Source organism: Humulus lupulus, chromosome 3, assembly GCF_963169125.1.
Source record: "Humulus lupulus chromosome 3, drHumLupu1.1, whole genome shotgun sequence".
Taxonomy (NCBI): Eukaryota; Viridiplantae; Streptophyta; class Magnoliopsida; order Rosales; family Cannabaceae; genus Humulus; species Humulus lupulus.
Window position 1 is genome coordinate 4,086,066 of NC_084795.1, and position 18,371 is coordinate 4,104,436.

The following is an 18,371-nucleotide window of genomic DNA, read 5'->3' on the forward strand; positions in this document are numbered from 1 at the left end:
CAATGCTAAAAGAAATGGAAAAAACTTTAGTTGATCATGTGGTGAGTTGCATAATGTAGCATAATCTTAATAATTTCATTTAAACACCCTTGATCGAATGCTACTTCTCAACCTACAACAATGATCATAGAGCTGTAAAAAAAATTATTTGGGAAGAGTAGGGTCCATGGGTTGGTGGGCAATTAAGTTTTATAAGAAATTCATAGAAGAAGAAAAAAAGAGCATATATAAACACATCATAGCACCCTTTACCAAACTTTTCACCTACAATAAAATCAAACCTCTTGAAGCCTTCTCTTTTTAGCAAAGACCATAGAGCTGAAAAATAATTATTTGGGTAAGAAGAGAGTAGAGTCCCCAAAATTTGGTTTTTGGTATAAGAAATTCATTGAAAAGAAAAAGACTACGAAAAATAAAAGAGCATAAATGCACTACAATACTCTGACAAGAATTATGAGGTTCCTTCTAAAAATAAATTGATGATTAGTGGAGTTACCCATACTTTTATTAACGGCTCAATATTCTTACATTTGTTTCATGTGTGACACTATACTCCAATATTTCTCTCAAGACGGTGGCTATTTTTTGCTCGCTGTTAGAGAATAGAATCCCACATGGAAAGTATGTGAGATCATCATACCATTTATAAGAGCACGAGTTACTCCACTCATCAACAATTGGTTTTGAGATGTAACCACATGCTTATTATCATGCACTCACCACATTCTAACATGATATCATGAGCTAAATAAGAGTAAAACACGATCCAAATCTATAACCGGTCCTAAAAGAGAGCCAAAACGAGTCACTGTGATTCGGGGATAGTGAGCCGAAAAGAACCACTTACAATCAGCCGAGCAAAAATTGCCACCATGGATGTTAGAGAATAGAATCCCATCACCATCTTGAGGGGATGTTAGATTATCATACCATTTATAAGAGCATGAGTTACTCTACTCATCACCAATTAGTTTTAAGATGGAACTCCATGCTTCTTATCATGTATTATTTCCTACTTTCTAAACCACTTTTTACATTCTAATACTCACCAATCTTCAACTACAATCAAACACCATAGAGATGCAAAAAGTTTTGATTGGGTTAAGGAAAAGAGTCTAGTCTCGTAGGTTGGGGGTGTTTTGGGTATAAAATATTCATTCAAAAGAAAACGAGGTAAAAAAATAACAGATCATAACACAGTTTTAGTTGACGTTTTGGTTCAACAGTGCCAAAGTATTGGCGTAGTCCTATGGGTTGAGGGGCATTATGTTTTGGATATAAGAATTTGATTAAAAAGAAAATAAGAGAGAAAAAAATAAAAGAGCGTAATGCACAGTTTTTATTGACGTTTTGGTTTCAATAGTGCCAAATTTTGGCTGAGACCCGTGGGTGGGGGGCATTTTGGGTATAAGAAATTCATTGAAAAGAAATAAAAAAAAAAGCTTAACACACTGAAATTAATTGAAAATTGAGAGAAAAATAAAAGAGCATAACACATCATTTTGTTCCACAGTGTCAAGGATTGGCTGAGTCCTGTAGGTTGGGGGGCGTTTTGGGTATAAGAAATTCATTAGAAAGAAAATCAGAGAGAACAAATAAAAGAGCATAATGCACAGTTTTGTTTGACGTTTTGGTTCAACAGTGGCAAGTATTACCTCTGGCTTCGGAGTATTTTGGGTATAAAAAATTCATTGAAAAGAACCAAAAAAAAAAAAAAGAGAGAAAATAAAATAGCATAATACCCATTTTGGTTATCATTCTGTTCAATAATGCCGAGTATTGGCTCGGTCCCATGGGGTAGGGGCATTTTGGGTATAAGAAATTCATTGAAGAAAGAAAAGAATGTTCCTCGTTAATATCTTAAGGTGTCCAATACTATTCGAGATGACACTCTGTAGCTTGTTAGTAATATTCTGTAATATTTATTAGATTTCTCATAATACTTATTAAATTCAAATAAGTGGGACCCAATATTGAATTGTATTGATAAATGTATGATATCTACTTGTGGTGTTGGGTACTAGTGATGTCCATTTTAATATGTCCAACAATACATAATGATAGGTTAGTGATATATCTTATTATATTTATTAAATTCAAATATGTATCATTCGATATTCGAGGTATCAATAGAGTTGGTGTAGTGTAACGAATCAAGAATCTCTGTCAAATTAGTGTATATCATATTGTGTCAAACTAATGTAAATGTGACACCTCATATTAAAACCTAACTTGTTGTGAAAAAACAGTAGCAGTTTGTACGCCCTAAATATCCGCGCACTAATGGCGAGTTAGAAAAGGGCCTAATTCGATCTGCCACGTGTAAATCGTCCACCCGGAGCTATTTTGTTACGGACTTCTATCTGTCCATCCCGAGCTGATTAGAGAGTTAACTGCTACTCGGAGGCATCATGTCAGCAGTATAAGTGTCACGAGCTGGCACCGCATTAAGCTCATGATGCGGTGGAGATCTGACACCTGAATTCTTGTAAAGTCAACCACGCAATATAAACGTGCATATATATCAGACATCACATGTCTGTGTTTATTCCTGATTTCTCGAATTCGCAGTATAAATGTGCGCATTCGGACATCCCGTATCTGATTTGGGCTAGGCGGCCCATTACCCATCCTTACTTATTGATTAGACCTCACTTCCCTGTAAGGTTTAAAAATTAATCACCAGTGTCACAGATATGACGTGAAGAATAAAGAGATCACGGGATGACTCCATTGCCAACCCAAATATCTTCTTCCTATAAATACCAAGGCCCTGGGTAGTGCAAGGGGTTGACATATTTTTTATAAAGAAACACTCTGTAAGAAATAACCAAGAGATCTATCAATAATATCGATTGGTGAACTAGAGGGATTTTAACCTTCGAACCACCTAAAAAGAAAAGAGTGACTATCTTTCCATGCTATTAGTTTCTCAAATACATAATATAATTATTTTCATATTACGGGTTACTAATTTGCACTAATCCATCTTATTTATTCGTATAATTACATATTGGCGAAGAACCGCACCAACACAATTTTTTTATAAAAAAAATATTAAATATAAAGTATCATAATTATATTGATTAAACATGATACGAGGACAGGAGATCGGATTCCCAGGGTAAGATTGAGGATCTTATTGCACCAATACCACTATATAGTGTCCCTTGGCTATACTCAAAAGAAAAATAGAGATAAAATAAATAAAAGAGCATAACTTATTGTTTTGGTTGACGTTTTGGTTGTGCCAGCTGGCATTGGCTCAATCTATATCTATCTATCGAGACAAAACAAAGAAGATTATATATAGAGAGAGATATATCATTGATATTGATATGTATGCATGCATGCAAAATGGACAAGAACAATAATTTCGCAAAAAGATGGAGAGTTTTGAGCGGCGAGAACGAGTGGGAAGGTCTCTTAGAGCCGCTCGATCTAGACCTCCGCCGCTACGTGATTCACTACGGCGAGAGGGCACAGGCCATAGCCGACGCCTTCAACGCCGAGACCAAATCCAAGAACTGCGGCCTCTCGCGCTACCCGGCGGAGGGTTTCTTCTCTCACGTCGGCTTAGACAGAGGTAACCCTTTCAAATACGAGGTGACTACCTTTTTCTACGCTGCCTACGGAGATCTCGACGGCGGTGGCTCTGGCAAGGTGTTCAAGAAGTCATCGTCTCCGCTGGCTGAGACTGAGACCTCTAACTGCATTGGCTACGTCGCTGTGGCCACGGACGAGGGCAAGGTTGCGTTGGGAAGGAGAGACGTTCTTGTGGTTTGGAGGGGTAGCGTGGTGTCCGAGGATTGGACGGCTGATTTTAACTCGGAGTTGGTGTCAGCCCAGGACACACTTGGTACGACCCACTTTCCAAGAGTGCATAAAGATTGGTACTCCATCTACACAGCCAATAACAATTCCAAGTTTAATCTCACCAGTGCTCGTGACCAGGTGATGATAATGATGAGTAGTTAACATATTTGCATACATAGATCGATATATATATTTACATAATTGAATATTTGTGCCTAATTATATACTTATATACCCTGCACAAGCATGCCAGCCTAATGACATTTTTTTTCATTTTTTTGGGGTTTATATGAAATGCTATACATTAATGTTATTAGTATGTAGTAGTGCTTGTTATATGCTAGCTATATATAAAAGTGAGTGTGTATATATGCATATAAAATCATTCTTTTTTAGATTGTAAACTCAAAATAAGTATCTTATACTAGGAGTGTTACTATTTAGTACTTTATAATTAGTTAGTAATATATACCTCATAATATTTATTAAATTCAAATAAATAGAATCGATATTAGATTGCACCAATAACAATAACAGTATGTCACTTCCTTGTTGGGCACCAGTGGTGTCCCTTAGCAATTCTCCTTATATGAGAAATACTAAGGAGTATCAGTGGTGCCCAACATCATATGAAGTTGACATAACATTATTATAGTGCAATCTAATATCAAGATTTAATAATAAATATGGAGTATGGCCAACTAATTATATGGAGATACCTAATGCGGTATTGGACACGTTAACGTAGCTAATAGCAACACTCATCTTATATCTATAAACAATGAGAATTGCTAAAGGGCATCACTGGTGTTCAACACCACAAGTATGTGGCATACTGCTATTGGTGTAATTTAATATCATGTCCCACTTATTTGAATTTAATAAGTATTATAGGGTATCACTAACTAATCATGAGTGGCCACCTCATGTGGTGTTGGGCACGTTAAGGTGCCAAATAGTAACCCTCATAAATAATATACACATTAATCATGAGATGGCATTTTTCAATTTAAAACTTTTTGGTGAAATAAAATCCTATATATATATATATGACAATTTTTCTATAGGGGCTTCACTTTAAGCCCTGTTGGTAGGGCTCTCAGTGTTTCTCTACCAGTGAACAGTTTTCGGCGCGACTTTTTTTTATGACCGTGTATATTGTAGCTATTTAGAATATCCTGTAAATTTTCAGAAAATTTCGAATAGTTTACAGTACCGAAAACTAGGTTCAAACATGTTGTTTTCCACGCGCATAAAAAAAATTAGCCACGCGTGCAACAACATGTTTGAACCTAGTTTTTAGTACTGTAAACTATTCAGAATTTTCTGAAAATTTGCAGGATATGCTCTAAATAGCTACAATATACACGGTCATACAAAAAGAAATTGCACCAAAAACCATTCACGGGTTGTAAACACTGAGAGCCCTCCCGGTAGAGCTTAAAGTGAAGCCAATATTGGAGAATTTCCATATATATATATATATATATATATAGGTCCACTTACATCAAGCCGGTTAAGTGTTGTGGGTTAATGAATATGAATTGATAATGTAAATAAGAATGTACTATATATAATAGTATATTTGACTAATTATATATATATATAAATATATATCGATCATTATTGAAACAGGTTTTCTTGGAGGTGAAGAAACTACTGACCAAATACCAAGAGGAAGAACTGAGCATAACAGTGACCGGTCACAGCATGGGAGCTGCACTGGCAACACTCAACGCAGTTGACATGGCTTACAACAAAGTAAACCTATTATTTTCTGGGCAACCAAACAAGACTACTCCTACTACTGTTCCAATCACCGCCATCGTCTTCGCCAGCCCCCGCGTCGGAGACCGCGGCTTTGGCAATGTCTTTTCCGATCTCAACACCGGCGGCGGCGGCAACCTTCACCTCCTCCGAGTGAACGAATTACTCGACGTCGTCCCCCAATACCCTCTGACAATCCAAGGCTATGTCGACGTGGGACAGCTACTGCTCCTCATGGTTATCAAATCGCCATACATTAAGCCGCTACTCACTCTGGCCGATGACCCCTCGAAATGGCTGGCGATTCATGATTTGGAGCTTCATTTGCATGGAGTTGCAGGAACGCATGGTGTTTTTGGAGAGTTCAAGTTGAAGATCGACCGCGACCTTGGCCTCATGAACAAAGGAGGAGACCTCGTTAAGGATGAGTATGGGAAAATTGTGAGTTGGTGGACTGAGAAGAACAAGTCCATGGTTCAAAATGATGATGGCTCATGGGAGCTCGAGGATTCTCGGAAGTAAGAGAACGAGAACCATGAAAGTACTCGTCATTGATCTCAGCTTTCGATAGCTGAAGTAATATCTATATTTGAATTCTTATGTGTGATGTAATAAGAGCTCATTTCTCTCTATGTTGGCTTTCATGTATCCAATGCTACTAAATAAGTGCTCCTTTTTGAAATGTTTCGAATACATTTTCATTTCAAGTGTTTTGGTTCTATGTTGGTATGAAGAAATAAGATTTGTTTATTATGGTAATGTTTGGTAACCATTTAAAAAAACAGTTTTTTATTTAATTAATTAAAAATTTGACAATTAAACATAAAATAGTGTTTGGTAATTCTATTTTTATTTTTTATTTTTTAAATTTTAAACAAAATTTATTAAATTTTGAAAATAGAAAATTTTCACTTTCAAATTTTTTTTAAATTGTTTTCAACTTTTAGTTTTTTTTTTCTTCTCTTCTTCAAATCACCACCTCATTTTATATTGCTAAACAAAACATAAAAATAAAAGTTATCAAACGCATTTATTATTTTTTATTTTTAAAAACAAAAAACAAAAATAGTTATCAAACATATTTTTATTTTTTAAAAATAAAAAACAAAAATAAAAATAATATTTCTATTTTTGTATTTAAAAAATTCAAAAACAAAAATTTTACCAAACACAACCAATGTTAATTGTTTTGAGTCTTTGAGAAATCTCCATCATTTATTTCACTCAAAAAAAAAAATATTGAATCCAATAATAAAACAAGTAAAAAGATATGTTAATGTTATAAATACCTTAAAATAATTTATTTATACATATACCGTCTCCCGTCAATTAGATATTGGATTTTGAAAAGAAAATGAAAAATCTCGGATTCTTTTTATTTATTTATGAGTTGTAAAAAATTACATTTTGGTTGTTTAAAATACTAATAAGATACCGATGGGTTATTTTTTAATAAAAACACTTTATTTTTAGATTATATCATAGTATCTTATTATTTAAAATACATTTTGATAAATTCAAGCCTATTTAAGAAACTAATAAGTTGTTATATAGTGTAACAAGTTACTATATAACTTATTAATATAAATTAATTTAGTATACTACGTAGTCTCTTTTAAATGAAAGTTTTTAATAGACTTTTTTAATCTCTTATGTAATTTACATGTTTTATTATTTAAGATACTTTCACATTAATTTCAAGCCAATTTTAGAAAATATCTAGTTATCATATAGTATAAAAAGTAACTTCTATAATTCCAAGTTATCATGAATAGCTTATTAGAAAATGATATTATTTACTATACTCGATCCATAGTTACTTTTAGGGGTGCTCCTCCGATCCGATCTAACATATTTTTACCCTTAACCAATCTAATTCAATTAAAAGTTGGATGTTAGAAATCATTATCCAATCCAATATGATTTGGACTAAAATCTAATCCAATCTAAATGTAATTGGAATTGTAATTGGATTATTGAGTTAGTTATTTTATCTTTGAATCTAAATTTTAATATTAAAAGAATTAACAAGTAGAAAAAGAATACAAAAAATAGACACTATGTAGTAATAATAATAAATTACGTCTTTTCAATTACCACATTAAGTCCTTGAAATATTAAGTTTACAACATGTCAATTAAATTTTTATTATTAATGTCTCAAAACTAAAACTTAAAGTGTTATAATAACATAATATGAAAACAACAACAATAACTTCTCTAAAATGCGAACAACTATGAAAAAAAAAATGTAACCGTTACTGTTACTCCAAGACCGTTACTGTGGACTTGAAATAGTGCTTAACTCGCTAAACGAGTCATTAGGTTATAAACGTGCATCTAGATATTATTAATAGGCCAGGGTGAAAATCTCGATAAAAATGAATGGATATATTTTATTTATAATGTTAAACTGTACATGGGCCCATAAAAATATTTATGAAGTTATTTACAATCCAAAATGGCCATTACAGTTACAACCCGCCGACCTAAGCGGAAAAAATAGGGTTAAACCCTAGTTCCTCTGAGAAACACCTTGGCTGTGGTGGTCAAGCAGCCGGATATGTACACATCGCCACCTAAGCTCTCCACTCAAGGTTGGGTGAGAATTTCTTTCCCTTTACCTGCACCACATAGCACCCGTGAGCCAAGACTCAGTAAAAAAACTTATTACTGCATGTATACAATATCAATAAATGATCGTGTAATCATTCTGGGGCTTGCAGCCCTAATTAAATAGGTGACTAATGAGTCATACTCTGTGTAACACCCCACGTTACTATGGTTGCTTCCTCGAATGATGACTGACCCTATACAAATCACGAGTCTTTCCAGTGTGCTTTGTCCTCACTCGCACGCTTCCTGAGAAAACTTCTCAGAAGGTCACCTATCTTGAGATTACTCCAGGTTAAGCACGCTTAACTTTGGAGTTCTTAAGTGATGGGCTACCGAAAAGAAGATGCATCTTGTTGATATAGGTAGTACTCATCAATCCATTTAAGCCATCTTCAATTGTGTAGTCTCATACCTACACAGTCTTAGAATCATCACACTTGACCTTCCCCAGGCGATGTGGGATTGCACAGCTTTAGCATGTCTTTCCCCCTACGGATCACGGGATACTGCTGTCACAATCACCCCCCCTTAGGAGTCCGACGTCCCCGTCACTATGGTTGCTTCCTGGAATGACGACTGGCCCTACAAACCGACACGAGTCTTTCCAGTGTGCTTTGTGTTGGGAAACTTATACAGGATCTTTATTTATTTTCATGTAGATCTAATATTAAACAAATTAATATGAGATAACCTAGAACATGTTTCTAAAATTAAATTCAAAGAAAAACAATGATAAGAATACTTACAGTATACACAGTGTTATCCCCAAAATTTGAAAATAATGACGTGGCAATAAAAGTGACAAATGGCAAGGAATGGCTGAGTAATCTGGCTTAGGAGTGGTCCGGTAGACCGGTGAAGATTTTTGCCTGACCAGTCAAGTGTCATGACCGACCAGTCAGGTGCTTGTCCGACTGGTCATATGCATGTCCGCCCAGTCAGGTGCTTGTTCGACCAGTGAAGGTTTGGCCGACCAGTGAGAAATTTTGGCCCTTCAATTCTCCTCCTAAGTGTGATGTGGACCGACTAAACAGAGCAGGGCTACGCAAAAGATCCCAGTAACGGCTTCAACAAGAATCGGTCATACCTGCACGGGAATCTCTCAGATTATCCCACAAAATAGTGTTTTGTTGTATTTTGAATATTATTATTAATTGAATATAGTGAGAATAGCGAAGTATCCCGATGATGGGGGACATCATTTGTACGATCCTGAGCATATAAATACAAGGCTCATGGCATCATAAAGGGGGTTCAGATTTCAATTTTCTAGAGAGAGTAATTGTATCTTGAGAGAACTCTTGTATTCTTTTAATCTGCACTGAAGAAACTCAGTTGACTCAAGTTCATCTGATCTTGAGTGTAGATCTATAATCATAACTCTAAGTGGACTAGGCTATTACCAACACACTGGGGCTGAACCACTATAAAAATTGTCTGTGTCGTATATTTCTCTTGAAGGTTTTTTGTCGTTTTGACGTTTACACGTTGTTGGCCAAAAACGTGGTCAACATTTTGGTGCCTTCATTGAGAGCCTGAAAAGAAAGACAGACGATCCCTGTAGCATTATGGCACCTAAGAACACAAATGCGGCCTCCAAGAAGCCAGGTTCCTCTAGAGAGTATGCTAGATCAGAAGGTCCTGGTCCTCAAGACCATGAGACTGAGCCTAGAGTCATGCTCGAGGACGTGACTCCAGAGCTTGAACAACTCCAGGAAGCCATGGGGGCTTTCTAGGAGGAAATGGCACAATTCAATGCCAGACATGAGTCGTTCGCTGAAGAAATGGCTAGGCAGAAGGCTGCATTTGAGCAGCAAAGACGGGAGATGGATGCTAGGAGCGAAGAAATCAGGCGACAGCAGGAGGAGGCCGATAGGCGACATCGCGAGGCTGCACTCGCTCTGGAGGCAGCTACGCAGCTGGCCCAGGCCAATGCCTAAGTTGCAGCACGAGGAGCAGCCACCCCAGGAGCAAGGACCACAGAAGCTAGTCTCAAAAACACTGACAGACCCAATTCTCAAGGACCAAACATGAGTAGTAGTAACCCATCTGGTCGGGAAGAAGATGGGGTCCGATCGGGCACTGCCTCAACCCAAAGGGGGAACTTAAGAACCCCCTCAAGGAGCCACCGATCAGAGACTTCCAAATCCGGAAGTCACAAGTCAGGCAGTAAGAAAACTCCACCTGAGCAGGAGCAAAATAGGGCTCCTCGAGGTAAAGAAACTTCACACTTCAAAGACGGGCATGGTCGTGATGAAGCTGATAATCATCACACTAATCAATCGAAGGAGAAGAATGACAACAACCAGCGAGGAGGAAAAGACCGCCCAGCGCAGACAGGAAGGCCACCACTGCATCCCAACCAGCAGCGTAATGGCAAGGAGCATGTCCCGCACGGCAAGCCTTTTGAAAAAACTCGGAGTACGGTGTTCGATCGGTTAGGGAGGCATACCTCTCAGAAGGATCTAAGAGATGTCATTGCTGACAGGAGAAGGATCGTCCCGGTCGAAGAGCGAGATCCGAACCGACCTACCAGTCAAGTAGATAATGACGACACTTACTTGTCAATAATCAATATCGGTCCAGTCTAATGTAACAAAATACATCTGATCTTATCTACTTGGTCAATGTCCTGGATATGACATCACACCATATGTGTAAGTAGATCTTATCATCGATTCATCAATTAGTAAAAATCCAGTGTACTGATTTAATCTTAGGTCAAAGTGTTTTTGAACATATAATTGCAATTACAATCCATTGTGACCGAGTCACTATAATTGTAATTATACATATGTTTGGGATTTTATAAACGTTTGTATTAATAATAATTAATCATGTAATAAAACAAGAAATCAATACGATTGTTAAACTAAATAATTTCTACTTCTTTTATTGACAATATAAAATCGTGCTACATGTCTGATATAATTTTATAAGGGCATAAAACCCAATAAATTGATAAGGGCATAAAATGTCATTGAGGATGCATCATTGATGGTACTAATGTGTGCTATCTGTTGGTGCTTCTTCGCTCTTACTGCAGTAGTAGTGGCAATGCACCTGCCGTCTGAGAAAGTATTCTCAAATTTACTTGAGTCTGATTTTGGAATTGGAGGCACTAGATGGGCAGTACTTGTTGCTGGCTCCAAAGGTTGGGATGACTACACTCTCTAGGTACGTATACTACATGAAAATAATAATAATAATAATTATTATTATTATTATTGCAGTTGGATTTGTTACTTTAATGACAAATTCAAATTACTTGTGGGTAATGAAAGAAACTTAATTACTATGAATGTAAGTATTAAAACAAAGAAACATCAATTTCTAAACACAAGAAAGATTATCATAAATCTGAAAGTATACAAGAAATTGTTAACAAAACTTTGTACAAATCAAAGTAAAGTATCTATCTAGATTGTACAACAAAATCAAGAAATAGAAAAGAACAGTGAAAGAACAATTCCAAAAAGCAAACTTCGACAGAACACTCTCTTTGAACTCCCTTTAAAGACTTGACTGAAAACCTTTCGGTTATTGTCTGATCCAAGCTTTTGCTTCCTCTATGATCTTCAAAAACCCAGCCAGAAATCCTCAGCTTTTTCTTCAACCTTTTCTCTTGCACCTGCAACAAAAAGGCTAAGACCAAGAACTGAAATCTAGGGTTTTCTATCAAAGTTAGTTAAATCAGATCTGCTCAATATTTTATTTATAGTAAAAATGTCAGGACCATGTGACATCACACAGTCACGTGTGAACTGTCAGCTGGAGAAAACAATATCAGTTAACTTAAACTAAACAACTAACCCGTCAATTTAATCTGTACAACTCATAATATTGAAATAAAACAGACTGCAGCACAGACAAAACAAGATACATAATTTTTACCAAACAAAAAGCAAGTTCAAAAACTGACATTAACAATAATAATAATAATAATATGAGAGAGTACGTAGTTTTTAAGCAAGTTTAATTACGTACTAGTGAATTTTTATTTATGAAAATATTAACTAATGCAGGTTGATCATATGTGTCACACCTACCAAATATTAGTACAAGGAGGTTCGAAGAGAGAGAACATCATTGTGCTAATGTACGATGACATTGTGATGAACCCTGCTAATCCTATAGGCCTAATCAAATCATGCATTAACAGTTACCACGACCCTGATGTGTACTCGGGAGTGCTAGAGTTTATTTAATTTTTCTTTTTAATATGTATGTGTCATTATTTTATATATGGAGAATCATAAAAATTTAATAAAAATCATTAATAAATTTTCTTAATAAAACTAAACAAAGTGTTTCAAGTTTTATATATGTTTGATTTTACTGGTTAAGTTTATATAAATGCATGAGAATATACTCTCAAATTGCACACATAAAGACATTAAGTGTTGTTATTTGGTACTTTAAGGTGCCTAACACCACATGAGGTGGCTCCTTGTGATTGGTTAACGATACCTCATAATACTTATTAAATTCAGATTTGTGGGATTCGATATTGAATTACACTAATAACAGTATGACAATATAAATGCATGAGAATATACTCTCGAATTGCACACATAAAGACATTGAGTGTTGTTATTTGGTACCTTAAGGTGCCTAACACCACATGAGGTGGTTCCTTATGGTTAGTTAACGATACCTCATAATACTTATTAAATTCAAATTTGTGGGATCCGATATTGAATTACACTAATAACAGTATGACAACTCCTTTTGTTTTCTGGGCACTAAGGGAATAAAAATCTGATGTCCCCTTCTCTGTGTCTCAACCCTGCCCCCACCAATTAAATATTAACACGTCATTTAGTTTGACACATCAATAACGGAGGTCTAACACTAAAATAATTTATAATTTTTCGTTACAGAGCATTTGCCCTTTCGTCTTCTTCTTCCATCAATAATTAAAAATGAAAGAAGAAGAAGAAGATAAAGGGCAAATGGTTTGTAACGGAAAAACTAACAATAGGTTTTAATCTTAGACCTCTGTTAGTTAATGTGTCAAACTAAGTGATGTGTCAATATTTAAGTGGTGGGACAGGGTTGGGCCATAGAAACAGGGACAGATTTTTGTTCGCACTAAGGTGCCCTCTGCCCAAAGACATTGGTATGACACATAAAGACATTAATTACTTCCCACAAATCCACGACATATATATACATATGCATATGTTTCATATGTTTTGAAAATTATCCCATCTTCCAAGTTTGTCACGTTATAAATTAATATATATATATACATAACTGTTGGGGGTTGATTAGGACCTGCACAACACAGCCAATACAGTGCACAAGAATAGCAACAAAGAAGAACAAGTAATAGACAATTAAACAAACCCAAAAGTAATCAAAAGTAAAACACAAAAGAAAGAACACCAAGAATACTTTGTTCAGATACAACCAGTTTGGTTGATCCTACATCCAAGGCTAGGCAGCAATGCCTAAGTCAAATCCACTATATCTGAAACTAGATTACACCCTCCAAGCTCTCAAGATTACAACAACACTCATCCAACTTCTCTTGAAACACTCTCTCACTAGAGTATTACAACTCAGTTCTTGCTCTCAGCCAAAACTCTCAGAAATTGAATACTCTTAGGTTGATCAGGCCTAAAACTATATATAGGGTCGAGATACAAGGACTAAAGAGACAAACAGAAACTAACTCTAACTAACAACAATTAGTTAGTCTGTTACAATTTACTGGTGTCCGCGCAGATGCAACTAGAGAAAACGTAGATGCAACTGGAAACACCAGAAAACTATGAGCTTTCATTTTGCTAATCATTTGATTGGTTGAGGAAAGAAGTCACAATCTTCACAATTCTCCACCTTGACTTCTTATTCCGAAACAGGGTTCAGTGGATTAGACAATGCTGCCTTAGCTTTAGCTCTAAGTGATTCCCATCTTGATGCCAAGCAAGTTCAAGGCTGAAGTGAACTTGCTCACGGGTATGACCTTAGTCATCATATCAGCTGGGTTGATCTCAGTGGATATCTTCACAATCTTGACAAGTTGTTTTGAGACAATATCCCTGAGAAAATGGAGTTTAACATCTATGTGTTTCGTTCTTTCATGAAACACAGTATTCTTAGACAAATGTATTGCACTTTGTGAATCACAATGTACAATCACATGATCTTGTCTAAATCCCAGCTCACTCATCATCCCTTTTAACCAAAGAGCTTCTTTTACTGCTTCTGTGAGAGCTATGTATTCTGCTTCAGTCGAGGAGAGAGCCACAACATGTTGTAAATTAGACTTCCAGCTTACAACATTCCCTCCAACAGTGAAAACATACCCAGATAAAGATCTTCTTTTATCATAATCTCCAGCAAAATCTGAGTCGCAATACCCCATAACTTCACATTGTTTCTGGTCTGATTTTGTGTACAAAATCTGTAGGTTTGCAGTGCCCTTCATGTACCTTAGTAACCATTTCACAGCTTGCCAATGTTCCAAGCTTGGTTTGCTCATGAACCTACTAACCAAACCAATTCCATATGCTAAATCAGGTCTTGTTGATACCATAGCATACATAATGCTACCAACAGCATTAGCATAAGGAACTCCCTTCATCTTTTCTTCCTTAAAAGACGCTTCTTCTTCTGTAAGAGACTTTAGCTTGAAGTGGGCTCCAATGGGAGTGTTAACAGATCTGGCTTCCTTTTGATCAAACATTCCCACTACCTTCTTGACATATCCTTCTTGAGACAATCTCAACATGCCCTCATTTCTGTCTCTAGATATCTCTATTCCCAAAATCTTGACAGCTGCCCCCAAATACTTCATATCAAATTCTTGACTTAGCATCTCCTTGAGCCTTTCCATTTCAGATCTGTGTTTACATGCTATAAGCATGTCATCCACATAGATTAACAAGTAGATGTAGCTTCCATCTTCAAGAACTTTGAAGTAAACACAACTATCAAACTTTGATCTTTGAAATTTCTGTCTTAGCATAAAATCATCAAATCTGAAGTACCATTGTCTTGGTGACTGTTTCAAACCGTATAGAGATTTCTTCAGTAAGCACACCTTCCCTTCCATCCCTGGCTGTATGAATCCTTCAGGTTGTTGCATGTGTATTTCTTCATCAAGATTACCATGAAGAAATGCTGTCTTCACATCAAGTTGATCCAATTCTAAATTCTGAACTGCAGTGATAGCCAATATAATTCTTATAGAAGTGTGTTTGACAACAGGAGAAAACACTTCATGATAGTCTATCCCTTCAACTTGAGAAAAGCCTTTTGCCACCAACCTTGCCTTGAATCGAGGTAGCTCAACTCCTTCAATCCCTGGTTTTCTCTTGTAAACCCATTTGCACCCTATTACTCTTTTGTTCTTAGGTTTATCCACCAGAATCCATGTCTCATTCTTGGATAAAGACTCCATCTCTTCTTTCATAGCCTTATTCCATTTACTCCATTCAGCACTATTCTTGGCTTCCTTGTAGCAAATAGGCTCATGTAGCTCTAGTAAATCAGCTACACTAAGGGCAAAAGCAGTAATATCAGCATGTGCAAATCTCTCAGGAGGTCTGATCTGTCTCCTTGCTCTATCTCTAGCCAAGAGATAATCTGAAGCTTGAGTATCTCTGCCATCAGCTTCAGTGCCATCTGCATCACTTCCAGATGCATCTCCAAGTTCATTCTCCTGAACTTCGCCTTGATTCTCATTCTGTGATGTTTCTCTCAATTCAATCTGCATAGTATCTTTCTGCTCAGCTTGTTTAGAGCTGGCTTGATCACTAAATTTCATGTTAGTTTTATAAAAGCAGTGCTCATTGAATATAACATCACGACTGATAATGCATTTTTTCTCATCTATTAACCAAAGTTTATAACCCTTGACACCACTTGGATAACCAAGAAACACACCCTTCATAGACCTAGGATTCAACTTCCCCTGACTAATATGAACATAACCTATACAACCAAAAGGTTTCAGGTGACTGTAACTTGGTTTATGACCGGACCAAACATGTTCAGGAACCTTACAATCTAATGCAGATGAAGGTGACCTATTAATGAGGTAGCAAGCAGTAGCAGCTGCCTCTGCCCAAAATGTTTTTGGCAAACCTGAATCAGCTAGCATGCATCTAACCTTATTCATGATTGTTCTGTTCATTCTCTCAGCAAGACCATTTTGCTGAGGGGTGTTCCTAACCGTATGGTGCCTAACAATGCCATTTTCAGTGCAATAAGAATCAAACTCAGCATTACAGAATTCCAAACCATTGTCAGTTCTAAGTTTCTTAACTTTCGTCATGGTTTGATTTTCTACCATAATTTTCCATTCTCTAAACCTTCCAAAAGCCTCATCCTTGGTTCTAAGAAAATAGATCTACACTTTCCTAGAATAGTCATCAATAATAGAAAGGAAATATTGAGCTTTACCGAGAGATAATGGAACTTGGGATGAACCCCATAAGTCAGAATGAATGTATTCCAATATTCCATTGGTTTTATGAGTTGAACTTGCAAATTTCAACCTGTGAGCCTTTCCTACAACATAAGTCTCACAAAACTGTAAGTCTGAAATATATTTAGAGTTCAAGAAACCTTGCTTACCAAGTTCTACCATTCCCTTGTGACTCATGTGCCCAAGTCATTTGTGCCATAATTCTGTGGTATTAGGTTCTGTAGTTGAATCTCCAGCAGACCCAGTTGAAACTCCAGCAGACCCAGTTATGGTCTCTCCTTGTAGTATGTAAAGTCCTTGTCTTAGCTCACCCTCATAAACACCATTGCACCTTTGGATACTCTCAAGACTCCACCTTCAGCTTTGTAGCTATATCCTTTGGAATCTAAAACACCAAGAGACAACAAATTTCTTTTTAGTTCAGGTATAAATCTAACATTAGAAAGTACCTTTATGGTGCCATCTCTCAATTTGATCTTGATAGAACCAATTCCTTGAATTCTGCATGTGCTGTTATTTCCCATCAACACTTGCCCTGTACTTTCTTCTTTTAGATCAAAGAACCAATCTTTTCTTGGTGACATGTGAAATGTACACCCAGAATCCATAACCCATTCATCCTTAGGATCACTGGTTGACACAGTCAGAACATCAGCTTCCATAGATCCATCTGTGACATGAGCTTCATCTTTGTTGTCTGGCTTTTGTCCGTCATTTCTTCTCTGTGGGCAATTTCGTCTGAAGTGACCTTCTTGGTTACAAATCCAGCAAGTTTTCCTTGGTTTTGACCTGGATCTTGATCTCCCTCTGCTTTTTCCATTTCTATGGTTGTTGCCATCTTTTCTTTCAGATCTTCCTCTCACATTTAGACCTTCGGCTTGAGATCTTGACACCTTAACATTAGCTTTCAGATCTAATTCCTTTGAGTATGCAGCACCAATCACTTCTTGCAGTGACAATGTATCTTTGCCATACTTCAAAGTGTCTCTCAGATTATCATAGGCCTTTGGGAGTGAGTTCAATAGAAAGATTGCTTGATCCTCTTCTTCAATCTTTACTTCAATTGACTCCAAATCTGAAACTAACTTGGTGAAGTCGTCTATATTGTCATCAATAGACTTGGATTCCTCCATCTTGAATCCATAGAATCTTTGTTTGAGATAGATTCGATTTGGTAATGCCTTGGTCATGTACAACTGTTCTAACTTCTTCCACATATCAGGAGCTGTTTCTTCTTTGATTACTTTCCTCAAAACTTGATCATTCAAACTCAGAATGATTGTGTTCTTTGCCTTTTTCAGCACCTCTGCTTTGTTTTCCAACTTAGCCATCTTACTTTCTTCTTTTAGGGCTTCTTCACATCCAAGATTACCCATATGAGCCATCATCTTTGCACGCCATAGACTGAAATCATTCTTGCCATCAAATTTCTCCACCTCAAACTTGGAAGTCGACATATTGAAGAGAATTGCTCCTGGCCAGCGAACAAGTTCTCAATTGCGGAAGTACTTCGAAGTTCTTGATCTTTCTTGGAGAAAATCACAGTCGAAGATGGTGAAGAATGCAGCCACTCTAAACCTGGCTCTGATACCAGTTGTTGGGGGTTGATTAGGACCTGCACAACACAGCCAATACAGTGCACAAGAATAGCAACAAAGAAGAACAAGTAATAGACAATTAAACAAACCCAAAAGTAATCAAAAGTAAAACACAAAAGAAAGAACACCAAG

The 18,371-nt window shown here is 36.6% G+C and overlaps 1 protein-coding gene across 1 annotated transcript; it reads left to right on the forward strand.

Annotated features, from left to right (window-relative positions):
• The first annotated feature begins 3,338 nt into the window (after positions 1 to 3,338).
• LOC133821823 (phospholipase A1-II 4-like) lies at positions 3,339 to 6,342 on the forward strand. Its single transcript, XM_062253974.1, has 2 exons — positions 3,339 to 3,954; positions 5,452 to 6,342. The coding sequence occupies exons 1-2, from the start codon at positions 3,343 to 3,345 to the stop codon at positions 6,103 to 6,105; spliced, it is 1,266 nt and encodes a 421-aa protein (XP_062109958.1). The 5' UTR covers positions 3,339 to 3,342; the 3' UTR covers positions 6,106 to 6,342.
• Positions 6,343 to 18,371: the final 12,029 nt, after the last annotated feature.